A 13,096-nucleotide genomic window follows, 5' to 3' on the forward strand; every position below is an offset into this window, starting at 1 on the left:
TGGGTGATAATTTGCTCAGCATTACTGAGATAAATTAGGAGCTTTAGTTTTTATAGTGCCTTATAGGAGGACCATATTATAGCAAAGTACTCACATTTCATTTTCTAGAGCTACATTTGTTAGTCCTATTCCATTTCTTCAAATACTTCCATATGACATTACTTGTACAAAAATAATATACATCACTGTGTTTTTTAAGGACCCAGACTAAATATTTAAATATATGCACAGAGTGTAATTCCTTGTAGGAACTGATCACTCATGATGCCCCTATTAAAAGCTACTGGGGGGGTGGAATCGCAGAGATACTGAAGGGGAGAGGGAAAAGCAAGTCCCTCACCTCCATAGGTTCTCTTCAGGCCAGCTTTGAGTCCTTGGGGAGGCTCATTGGTGAATTTTATAGACATCTGTAGAAGGGTGATGGGGAAATGCTTGTGGACCTCCGTAGTCATCCACAGACGGAAGGCCTCGTGAACATTTTCTGTTTCAACAATCGTGTCCATCAACTCATCCATAAAGTCAAGACCCAGGTGACAATTCTGCAAAAGTGCCCATCCACCCTAAGAAAGGGAAAGCATTGAAGAAACTTGATTTGATATTCATTTTAGAAGTCAACACAATCCAAACCAATTTTGCTATTGTTTTCTGCTAGTGATACTACAGTTCATATGCCTGCAAAGCTGTCCTAATTCTTTTCAATGCCAATGTGCATCCTTTTCTTGCTCTCCGCCCTCATACAGATGTAGACCAAGCCCAACCAAGCTCAGCCTCGAACCTCCTTCTCCCCAATCTGGGTGGATGTTCAAACTCTTACCATGTAGATTCTGTTCTTGAAAGAATATCCTGTTCAATTAGAGGCAATTAGCTTTATTTGGGGGATGGGGAATTAATTCAAACATGAACAACCAGCTGACTATTCAACCTAATTCAAACATGAACAACCAGCTGACTATTCAACCTAACATGCAGCACACAAATGTATGTCTCTACAAACAACAGTACAAATAGCAACAGAGTTTATAGTCTTGGTCAGGCTTCCTCAAACTCGGCCCTCTGGCTGTTTTGGGACTACAACTCCCATCATCCCTGGCTAACAGGACCCTTGGTCAGGGATGATGGGAATTGTAGTCCCAAAACAGCCAGAGGGCTGAGTTTGCCTATGCCTGGTCTTGGTTTTTCCTGTTGAAATTCCTCTCTCCTACCAACTGGCAATTCCATTGTCACTAGTGAGGGTAACTCATGTGAATATATCTAGCCTTAGATGGAAAAGAACAATTGGTCTTACCTGAAGAGCAGATTTGATAGGTTGCTAATGACCTGAATGGATTGGGTATGATCCTGTCACGTGATGAGATTATGCCCAGCCCATTTACGGCATCAGCAACCTACTCAATCTAGACATTATAGCAAGTGCATGAGTGCCAAACTGGCCATTCAGCATCTAATTTAAAAACTCCATTGAAGAAGAGTCTGCCACTCTCTGAGGGAGTCTGTTGCACTGTCAAACAGCTTACCTTCAGAAAGTTCTTTTTGATATTTAGTTGGAAAAAGGTTCCCACCCCTGCATTACTGTGAGCACGTGAATGGAAGCAATAAACCCACACCATTTCCCATTCTCTCACTTGTAATGTGCATTTGTCAATTCCTTGCCCCACTTCTTAAGCGGCCATGAGAGTAGGGAAACTCACGACATGATAACATCATGCCTCCCACTGTAGGCTACCATTCTAACTAGGAAGTAAGCCCCTCGAACACAATGGGACTTAATTCTGAGTAATCTCACACAGCATCATGTCTCAAGTTTACCAGGAGAAGGTGGTGTGAAGCTGTTTCTGTTGGTGGCACAAGGTCTCTGTAGGAACCAATTCTGCATGGATCAGCAGCCAATTATGCCTAGCCTAACCCATGTTGATGACCGATAAAATCCTGGAAAAATTCAAAGACTGATCTGCACTAAAAGAAAGTAGAGAATTTGTCTCACGTGTGCCATCGTTTGCTGCAGAAGTTTGCGGGCATGAACCTCCTGCCCTTGGCCCATGGACACATAGCGTGTCTCAATCTTCAGCCTTTTCCCCAGAGCAATGATGAAATCAGTGGGATCGGAGCCCATGGAAAGGAAGCAGATGAGAGGAGTGCGAGGATCGGATTCTTCCCAAGTCTTCTCCAAATCTAAGATGACCCCTTCTGCATATTTCTCCCCCATGGTATCCATAATGTACTTCCTAGCCTAGTGGAAAAGAAAAGGAGATGTGCACCAGTTTTCCCACACTGATTTTCATACCAAGTTTTCAGTTCTTACGAGACATCAAACCATGGATACAACTATATATCTCAAGAAACACAGGTTCCCATCTTCATGTCTTCCTGGTAATACAGGGTATTGGTGGGTGGGCATTTTTGGAGCATCAGCAGGTAAGAGAGGTGCTGTTGGGAATGGGAAAGATTCCTACTGTGTTGGACTGCAGGAGCTTTGACATGTAAGGATCTCTTCGCTTATAATGCTCACTTTAGAACTGCTTTGAGCCCCCCCGTCGTCGGCATTCTATTCCCATCCTAGTCAAAGCTTTTGTGATGGCCTGGGAATCCGATTCAGAGGCTGAACCGGAGGAATCCCAGCCTGCACAGGAGTCCCCGCCTCCAGGGCCGGCTGAACTGGGGCAGGGCCTTGATTCTGAAGCGCCTGCACCTGTGCCGGATCCTCAGGAGCAGGCACCAGGTGAACCCACTCTGGCTCCGGAGGGGGTTGAGGACACAGTGCCTACAGGTGCGCCTCTCCCAGCCCTGTCAGGGGAAAGTGAGTCTTCCCCTGGGTCCAGTAACCCTCCAGCCTCTCCTGAGCTGCAGAGGCTCGAGGCGGAGGGAACTGCTTTCTCCCAGGAGGAGTGCTCGCCTTAAGGCCAGGAGAGGCGGGTCTCCTGGGGGCTGGGACCGCCCCAAGCCTCAGAGAAGATAAAGGCCAGTCAGCCCGGTCCCAGGTTGCGGGAGCAAAGTCGTTGAAGAGCTGTTTCGGCCAGCACCCAGTCCTGTTCCCCCAGAGTTCCTGTCCTTGCCCGGCTCCTCGCTTTGGACCCCACTTCACCCATGGAGGACTGTCTGCCAACCCTCAACTCAGGTCCTGGACCTCGCCCCACGGTAACCTCCCCCCGGGATCAGCACAGCTTTTGGCCTACCTGAGCTATCGTTCTATCAGGACACCAAGACCTTATGAGGAGGAGGCGTCTGAAGCAGTCCAGAGCTTGGTCATAACCACTGGGAACAAGTTCTTCTTCTGGTTTCTCCTTATCAAACCAGATTTTCCACTGTTTTTCTGTCCGTGAGATCTATTAAGAACAAATACGGGAATATGTTTATTAAATAGCATAGATAGCAAGATTTATTTATTTTTTAGTTTCAGATATCTTAATGGAGGACTAGGGGTGTCCCTTTCTAGAAAACGTCCATGCTAATGGCAGCATCACAGCTTGACCACTGTCATGCGCTTTGTGCATTCCCACTCTTGAAGACACCTCAGAAACTTCACTTGGTCCCAAGTGTGACAGTATGGCTTTTATCTTAGGCAAGCCTCATGAGCATATTGAATCAATGCTTCAAGAGCTTCATTGGGTACCAGTTAGTTTTTGAGCTAAATTTAAGGAGCTGTGTAGCCTTGGACTTTACAGCCAGGGCCTGGGATAGATGAAGGAATGTCTTCTTCCATATATTCATCCCTGGGCTTTGGGATCTGTAAATGTTTTTATGGTTGCCACCATCGTGGAAGATGAGACTAGTCTCTATTTGCAAGAGGACCTTTTCAGTAGTGGTCCCACAATTTTGGAATTCCCTTCTTTTGAAAATGGTCCACCAGAAACAGAAAATCTGCTTCCGAAACATCTGTTCAGCATTGAGATTGAGGCCTTCCAACACGATTGTCTTAACACATGCCAGTCAAATGGAAAATACATTTTGAGGCAGGCTTGGACTTCACTTTTCTAGGTTCACATCAGCAGTTCTTCTGAAGCATAAAAGGCATGTGACATTGAAATATCTACAGAATCCTTCAAGAGAATGAAACGTGTCACACTGCTTAATCCTTGCCTCCTGTCAATCACCTACTTGGTCAAGAACATCTGAAAATTGTCTCAGTTTACTGAGCTCCACCAAGTTCAGCCAAGTCATATCCAGGATCCATCTAGCCGGTTTAGGTGGACAAGCTTTCAGATCCAAAGAAGCACCACCTGAAAAAAGACATTACAGCAAAAACCAGTTGAAAAGAGCTACTAAATATATAAAGTCAGATATTTAAAATTCTATTCATGGTGGATGGGCTGTGACTGCACTGCCCACTTCCCATGGCACAATTGCCCCACCTGTACCTCATGTGTTGGATTTGCGTAGAGGCCTACACCGGCATACTGGCATTCTCCATATCCCCTACTGCAGAGATGGGGGCCCTGTAGTCCTCCAGATGTTCCCAGACTACAATTCCCATGACATCCATTCCTAGCACAGGCTGAGGCTGATGGGAGTTGTAGTCTAATGAAATCTGGAGGGCAACAGGTTGCCTGCCACGTTGCATGGAGAATTTGAACATTTGCACCGGGTTGGAACACAGTAAGTTGCACATTTTATGCAGTAGCTCTGACCTTTAATCAGGGTCAAGAACTCCTCGTGCCTCACTTTGCCCCGCTGTAAGTCAATCTTCAAGGTGAGGAGCAATGTGAACAGGAACTTGTGCTCCTCATAAAGCCCTCGTGCAGCGTACTTATATACTTCATAGGTCATATGCTCAATGATATTTGCTATTCTCTTGCTCGTAATGGGGCTCTTGACAGACCTGTTCAAAAGAAAGTGGGGAAAGGAAAGAATGAAAGCGTAATCTAGTGCCATTGGTGAGGTTTTTGAAAGCCTTTTCTTCTGAAAAGAAAGCATTTTCAAAGCTGCACTTCATAAGCCCGAACATGTGCAGAAACAGGCAGTCACAGTGGCCAAATCGACATATAAGCTGCTCAGTCACCGTGATCCAACAGAACTCTTACTGCACTAGACCTAGTAAGGGAGCTAAGCTTACTACTTACTATGACCATGCGGGTGGCTCTGTGGTCTAAACCACTGAGCCTCCTGGGCTTGCCGATCAGAAGGTCAGCGGTCCAAATCCCTGTGACGGGGTGAGCTCCCGTTGCTCTGTCCCAGCTCCTGCCAACCTAGCAGTTCGAAAGCACACCAGTGCAAGTAGATAAATAGCTACTGCTGAGGCGGGAAGATAAACAGCATTTCCGTGCACTCTGGTTTCTGTCATGGTGTCCCGTTGCGCCATAAGCGGTTTCGTCATGCTAGCCACATGACCCGGAAAGCTGTCTGTGGACAAACACCAGCTCCCTCGGCCTGAAAGTGAGATGAGCGCCACAACCTCATAGTCGCCTTTGACTGGACTTAACCGTCCAGGGGTCCTTTACCTTTTACCTTTGGACCTAGTAAGGGAGCTAAACTACTTTATCAATAGATGGAAGGGCACAGTATTTCGGCTTCAAATACTGAAATGTATTATCTTTATCCTTATCTGTTCTGCCTGATTATTATTTTTTAAGAAAACCTGGCACAGGTGAGAAGCTTGTGAAGACAGAGTTCTATCTAATAAAGTCACCCCACTGTGCCACCAACTGCTACTGACCCACTGGTTCCTTCCAACGAAGGTAAACTCAAGGGCCAGCAACAGGCCCATCACACACATTACTGTGTGTCTGCCTGCTGATCATATGGACAAATAAGCGAAGGGCAAGCAGTTATTTTGCCCTTTAGAGACAAATTGCTTCTGGTTAACCAGGGTCCCCTAATCTCTGTGGACGACATATTATTCAGTTGCCTCTGAAGTGATTTCCCCGTCTTAAACAACGGTAGCTCAAGCCCTTGAACGCAGCTTTAAGCTTCCAATGTCAGTACACAGCTTAAGAGGATTTTTGTTTTCCGGGTAGGATTTCTGTTTCCTTTCATTACATTGCTCACTATCTCTCCCAAGCTCTTGATAGTTTGGAGACAAAACCCTGGGAGAAGACTCCAGCCCTTGAGAGGGATAGAGCGGGGAAGCTTAGCAGATGCAATCAGGAATTTACTTAAACTGAGAAATTGTGTGGAAATCAATACAAAAAGGATTGTACTATAATGACAGCATTAGGTTACTTTGCCCATTCAATGGCAAACGCAAACACAGGGGGAATAGTCATCAAGCGAAACCAAAGACTCTAGATTTTCAGACAGTTAAGACAAATGATAGTGCTGTTATGGATCACGGTTTGTGCACTGTTTCCCCTATCCTGCTCTCATTTCTGGTCAAATGGATTTGCTAAGTATTTGTGCAATGTCCACGACATGCCAAACGAAAACAGTGGCGCAAAGTGAATGAAGGAACACTCCAAACGATGCTGCCTTCCTTGCATCACTTCCGACTCCTTGAAAACAGTCTGGCCATCTGATTATATACTGTTATGAGAACTGTAAGGTCTCAAATACAGAATAAATATTCATAAATGCACACATATCTAAATACATGAACCACACGTCTGAAATAGTATGGGAGAGCAATCCTGAAGCCATTCTGACTCTGCCAATGACCTCAAATATTCCTCTGCTGTAAGGGAGGCAAATGGGGGAAAGCCTTCCCATTGTCTTTTTGCTTGCATATCCTGTCTTACGGGCATATTTGTGTATGAATAGGGTAAGCCTGTGACCTGGATTTAGGAACTGAAGTATTAACCATCACAAAAGAATGGCCAGGCTGCCCAGGTAATGCAATCAGCGACCATTATCAGGTATCCTGGCAGACAGGATTTCTGCCATAGACCACCTCCTTCTGTGATGTATGCATGATGTTTTGGGGGGGGCTACCGGGACGCAGGTTAAACCACAGAACATAGGACCTGCTGATCAGAAGGTTGGCGGTTTGAATCTCCGCAACGGGGTGAGCTCCTGTTGCTTGGTCCCTGCTCCTGCCAACCTAGCAGTTCAAAAGCACCTCAAAGTGCAAGTAGATAAATAGGTACCGCTCCGGCGGGAAGGTAAACGGAGTTTCTGTGCACTGCTCTGGTTCACCAGAAGCGGTTTAGTCATGCTGGCCACATGACTCGGAAGCTGTACACCGGATCTCTCGGCCAATAAAGCGAGATGAGCGCCGCAACCCCAGAGTCAGTCACGACTGGACCTAATGGTCAGGGGTCCCTTTACCTTTACCTTGGGCTACAGGGTGGTCCATTTCAAAAGTCTATATAAGGGCTTGCACACCATTGTTCAGGGTTCGTCTCCCTCTGTGTGTGGTGAGTGGGGACCCTGTTGCAACAGGTCCTTTATTAAAGATCATACTTACTAGCCGCTTTGCTTCTCAATATACTCTGGCTGGCCTGTTTTCTGCTACCGATAGGAAACCCACTTAAGGACTCTATACAGGCTCCAGAATACCCCACAAGGGAAAGGGAGCAGTTTTTCTTATAACAATACCAATCCCCAGAAAGGGAAAGATCTCACTTGTCATAGTTACCTAGCAAGGGAAAGGTCAAACAGGCCCAAGAACTGTCGGAGTGAAGTCTGATACATGACATTAACCATACTCATCTCGGTTATCAGGAAATAGAGAATGCTTCCTCTTGTTGCAACTGGAGAAAAGAAAAGTTGGATATGATCAAAATACAGAATGCAATACAAAAGTGGGTGGTCTTCTGATGGACAAATGATAACATGTTGTTCATGGTTAACAGAGGGCTCATTTGCACCACATTTTCCAGGTACAAGTCCAGGCTTTAGAGCTCTGTTGATGAATTTTATTTTATTTTTTGTCCCAGCACTTTCCCCAGGAAAAACCCATATTTTACTGCTGTTTGCTCCAATTCAGAGGTAAAACATGGGTTTTCCCAGGCAAAGCACTGGGACAAGAAGAAGAAGAAGAAGAAAGAAGAAGAAGAAGAGAAGAAGAGAAGAAGAAGAAGAAGAAGGAGAAGAAGAAGAAGAAGAAGAAGAAGAAGAAGAAGAAGAAGAAGAAGAAGAACAACAACAACAACAACAACAACAACAACAACAACAACAACAACAACAACAACAACAACAACAACAACAACAACAACACTTGGATATGGGTCACAAAAGGAAGTCTGAACGAGACCTGATAGAACATTGTTTTCAACAATAAACCCCACTGCCTATATACTGCAAATAGAAAAATTCCAGACCTCTTTCTTTCTGTCTTAATGCTTTGCAGCAAGCCACACATCCACCTATTTTAAAACTGCAGTGCGTGCTCCAGATTTCTGCTTTTCTGTTCCATGGGTGAAATTCCACTAATACACCAATTCAGGAAGTCGCAGAAAAGCAATGCATCGCAACGATGGCATGAACCCCAGAATTCTGGGAGTTCAGCCACTGGATTTTTGAAGTGTGCACTTCCATATCTATTTTTAATCAGGGCACTATGGGGTTTGGGAACCTGTTTCAGGTTGCAGCACATCTGAAGAGGCCACCCAGGCAGGTTGGAGAAATGGAGAAGGTAGAGGCAGGGCCAGAACCCTTGCAGAAATATCTTAGACTCTGGTAATCAGCAATGAGATTGGCAGCCTGATCCATTCCAGAATCAATTTACAGTTCAGATCATTTTCCGAATCTCCAATGGGCATTCAGCAAAATAATCCAGTTTCTAGACATTTTTTCCAGTGTGGATTAAGCCAAGAGCATCTATCACAGATACAGCTCTCCCTCCAGTGGCTTCTCAACAAAGAGCACGAGAGATGCAACATCAACACAATAATAACGCTTTGCTGAATCTCTACTGTTCTGAACAGACTTCCTTGTTGTTGTTTTTATAACTAACTGCTTTTCTTACTTTTATAACTGTATATTATATTATGGCAATCTGCCTGGGACCATATGGTGATGGGTAAGTAAAAAAAAGATCTCATAAATAAAATAAAGTAAAACAAGATAAAATAAAATACACCATTGGATAAATCTTATAATGGACTTCATACATAAGACTATACGTAATATGTAGATGTAACAAAGGTGTAGAACATTTTTGGCCTGGCAGCCAGCCTTGTGAGACATGGACCACTTATAAACACCATCCCCAACTCCTCGAATGATTTCATCAATGGTGTCTCTGAAATTTTTTACACATCACTTGGAAAGACAGGCGGACTAATGCCAGTGTACTGGAAGAAGCAAAGATCACCAGTGACGAAGCAATGATTCTTCAACATCAACTTCGTTGGACTGGTTGTGTTGTGTGGATGCCTGATTATCGTCTTCCAAAGTAACTACTCTATTAAACTTAAGCTTAAAAATGGAAAGCATAATGCTGGTGGTCAACAAAAGAGGTTTAAAGACTCTCTCAAGGAAAATCTAAAAAAATGTAGTATAAACAGTGACAACTGGGAAACAATGGCCTGCGAGTGCTCCAATTGGAGAACAGCCTTTACCAAAGGTGTCTTGGGTTTTGAAGATGCTCAAACTCAGGACGAAAGGGAGAAACGTGTTAAGAGGAAGGCACGCTTGGCAAACCCTCACCGTGATCAACTCCTACCTGGAAACCTATGTCCCCACTGTGGAAGAATGTGTGGATCCAAAATTAGCCCCCACAGTCACTTCCGGACTCACTGTTAAGAGACAATCTTACTCGGCTATGAGTGATCACCAAAGAAGAAGAAGATCTCTCTCTACTTCTGCAGACAGGTGGGTGGTGAAGGCCACTGCCAAAGTGTTTTTGCACAGCACTTTCCAAGTGCCCAACACCAGCTGGTTGACAGGCACTTGGGAACAGCAGCAGAAGGGGCTTGGACAGCCCTATGCCTAGGACTTCAACCCTGCTTTCTTCTGGGATCGGCTGCATGATTGAATTCCATGTGAGGAACTTGGTCATGCAGCTGTTCCATTAAGGATGAACTCCTTGCCCCTTAGATGATGGGTGTTGACTTCAACCACGCTCCCTGCAGGGTTCAGCTGTGCGACCAAGTTCCCCACAGGGACCTCTGTCATGCAACATGGAATGGTGAAAGTATGTACTGATGAGGATGGAAGGATGCAGCAATGCTATGGATTGATCGTATGGGCAAAGTGAAGTGGGACCAGGAAAACATCAATTCCCGAAACTATAGACCTGCCAGACACTATTTTCAAAGACTAACACATCTTTGTATTAGCTATATAATCTGGTTTTTCCCATGTTTCCATACTGTCATCTCCCAGCTCCAATCATGATTCTGACCACTGACTTAAGACAGTTGGGTCACCATCACTAGAGGGCATTCTGCTCACCAGGTCTGTATTCCTCTCGGGCTGAATTAATCTGTACTTCAGTCTCTGCAGAAATTTGCAATTTCTGTGTCACCTCCTCTGCCGTCTTCTTTGTGTTGCTAAGTACAATGATGAGACTCTCATCTTCCACCAGAGAGCCTTGTGTGCTTGTCAGCCGGTACAGCAAGTTATCTTCCAGTTCTTTCATCTTTCTTTTGTTAGCAGTCACATCTTCCATCAGATCCGTTCTCTCTTTCTCCAGCTCCTGTTAAAGTTCACCATGAAGCCACACATCAGTGAAATGCTTTGTCAGAAGCAGGCTCATTAATGTATACAATACACAAAGTCAAAAGTATAGGCAGTGCAGTAATGGGTATAACAGGCAATGTAACTGAGACCCCAAATGTGGATTTCCATATATGATTTTTGGACTCCACTTCCCATTAGCCCCAGCCAGCATGGCAAATGGACAGGGGTTATAGGAGCTGTAGTTTATAATAATGTCTAGATGAGAACAGCTTTCCCCTTCCCCTTTCTACAGGTATGCCTTGATACCTGATTTTTTATTTCTACTAGGAACATGCATGAAATCCAGACTCTGAAGAAAACCCAAGTGGCCTGCAGAACTCATCCTTGCAAGGATGGAGAGGTCCAGCCCATCAATGTGGCAAAGACCATTTCAAAGCCTCAGACCAAACCACATCTCACTGTAGCCTTATTAGACTTTACCGATTGGTTGGGTGAGCGTTGCTCCCGGAGAGGGAGGAAAGAGTCAAAAGACACTGAGGTTGCTTCAGAGAAAGAGTTATTTATTTCTGCTCTCTGGAGCAGCAGAAAGGCACTTGCGTGGTCAGTTCACAGCAAGAGCACTTAAAGAGTGGTTACACACAGCTTATATACCCTTTCTGGTCCCCTTACCCCCTCCCCAGGAATCCAGCCATGTCAGCTTATACACGTAAATTGACATCCATGACCATAAACAGATGTTCCTGTTCCTATACTCTTGACCATAAAAGGATGTTCCTGTTCCTGTATTCCTTATCTTGGGGTAAGAAGGTCACCAACTTTAAGAGCACTCCTGGCGCCATCCCCGAGCGCGGGGGTGTCTTGCAAGGTCTGTGTGTCAGTGTGTCAGGATATTTACAACCTACAAGATAAGATAAGCCCCAGCTCTGCCATCCCGTCTCCACTTCAGAACTGACAAGGCCATCCATTAAGCATCACAGACTGATAAAGGAGAGAGTTTTGTTTATACAGCTGGGTTCCTGTTGTACATTGGCTCAAGTGCTCAAGTTAATGGATTTTAGCTAATGGACCCTTGGAGAAGGAAAAATGGGGATTTGGGGGCCCGCTTCAAACTGACTGCACAGTCAGGTTTTAGATTTGAGAAACCCATTCCTTCATCACTTCACATAGTGTTTCTGAAACAAAGCCCACTGGAACTTGATGGGTCCAATTTCACTCCCAGAAATGGGGCCACTTGCAAGTGGAACCGGATAATCCATCCTGAACTCCAGATGGAATTAAATCTCCTGGCATTCCTAGTTCTAGCAGATCTTGAACACTATGGAATCCATGGCAAGCACTTCACTAGGTAACCAAACTAGATGGTGTGGCAGCTGTCATGTCACAACACCATGGAAAAAATTCTGGAGTTTTCCCAGCCACATTGCAATGACTGATCTTACAAGCAACCTGTTATGCTACATAATATTTATGCTTGGATAAAACACTACAATAGATCCAACTGTTGCACAGACAGGAATGATTAATTTCACATTGTTAGTGCCATCAAAAAGTTAATTTGCATCTAATTCAAAAGTGGGCTTCATTCTGCAGGATGTGACTTGACCATAACGAGCTAAAAAATCTTCCTGCATGGAAGACAGACCTATGGCATGTACAATCTGCAGAAACAAAAGGAAATGTAATTGGGGATTGTGAAAGTAATTTATGAGAATTATGAGCTTTCTTTGGACAAGCCGTGATAGGAAATCTGAACATTAAAAATGCAAATACCTTTGAAGCAAAGGATGAAAAGGTAATCCAGAAAGAAATGAGGGAACATTTGCTCATTTCATTTGTTTTAATTAGTTTCCATTTCAAGATGAAAAGGTTGCAGAGGCAAAACGTCTCCAGAATACAAACAGGTGTAATTGCAACATTCTAGCACGTGATCTCATGCCTACAAGGTTTTCTTTTCTTCTTCTTCTTTTTTTTTTTGGACAACAGCAGTAATTTTCACATGCAACATTATATATATATACATACATATATATATATATATATATATATATATATATATATATATATAGTCATTCTAGTACTATACTCCAAACATCATTGTGCAAGACAATCTCATTTTAATGTAGACATGTTACACGCCACTGCGTAACATAACCTGCTAATCGAGACACTTAAAGAAAGTATTAAAACCGGAAGCACAGATGTAGTCCATTACACAAATTTCCAAAACTGATACGCTCTTCAGCAAAGCCTCAATGAAGAATTTTTTAATGAGTTGATTGCCACATTAATGGGGGGCATGGGGAGGTCAATCCATGCTATCTTATGTCACTATGGTTTGTAGGGCAAGCACAAACCATGGTTTGTCAACTCAGGTACAATGGTTGCCTGAACCAGGAAGTCACAGAAGAGAGGGGAGGGCTCAAACCCTCCCAACAGCTAAACCATGGTTTGGCCATTAGGTCAGAACCAACAGAGTGTCTGGTACATAGCCAGGAAGAAGAATATTCTTTGCCTTATACATTGCGATACTGAAAAGCTTGTAAAATACCAACATGGTCATCATTACTCCCCGATTCTTGGGAAACCTAGTTCTAGGATGAGG

At 44.2% G+C, this 13,096-nt stretch overlaps 1 protein-coding gene across 1 annotated transcript; it reads right to left on the reverse strand.

Moving 5' to 3' along the window:
- Positions 1 to 1,876: 1,876 nt before the first annotated feature.
- Positions 1,877 to 10,531, reverse strand: LOC310755137 (dynein axonemal heavy chain 5-like). Its single transcript, XM_083631824.1, has 6 exons — positions 10,267 to 10,531; positions 7,505 to 7,619; positions 4,623 to 4,813; positions 4,093 to 4,214; positions 3,171 to 3,320; positions 1,877 to 2,227 (listed from the first exon to the last, which is right to left on the reverse strand). The coding sequence occupies exons 1-6, from the start codon at positions 10,481 to 10,483 to the stop codon at positions 1,937 to 1,939; spliced, it is 1,086 nt and encodes a 361-aa protein (XP_083487950.1). The 5' UTR covers positions 10,484 to 10,531; the 3' UTR covers positions 1,877 to 1,936.
- Positions 10,532 to 13,096: the final 2,565 nt, after the last annotated feature.

Source organism: Podarcis filfolensis (assembly GCF_964270895.1).
Source record: "Podarcis filfolensis genome assembly, contig: HAP1_SCAFFOLD_454, whole genome shotgun sequence".
Classification (NCBI taxonomy): Eukaryota; Metazoa; Chordata; class Lepidosauria; order Squamata; family Lacertidae; genus Podarcis; species Podarcis filfolensis.

Coding starts and splice junctions, on each gene's coding strand:
- LOC310755137 (XM_083631824.1), bottom strand. CDS start 10,483: ATGGAAGATGTGACTGCTAACAAAAGAAAGATGAAAGAACTGGAAGAT. Junction 7,620..10,266: donor CCGAGAGGAATACAGACCTG/GTGAGCAGAATG, acceptor TCTTTTCTCCAG/TTGCAACAAGAGGAAGCATT. Junction 2,228..3,170: donor CTGATAGAACGATAGCTCAG/GTAGGCCAAAAG, acceptor CTTTTCCACTAG/GCTAGGAAGTACATTATGGA.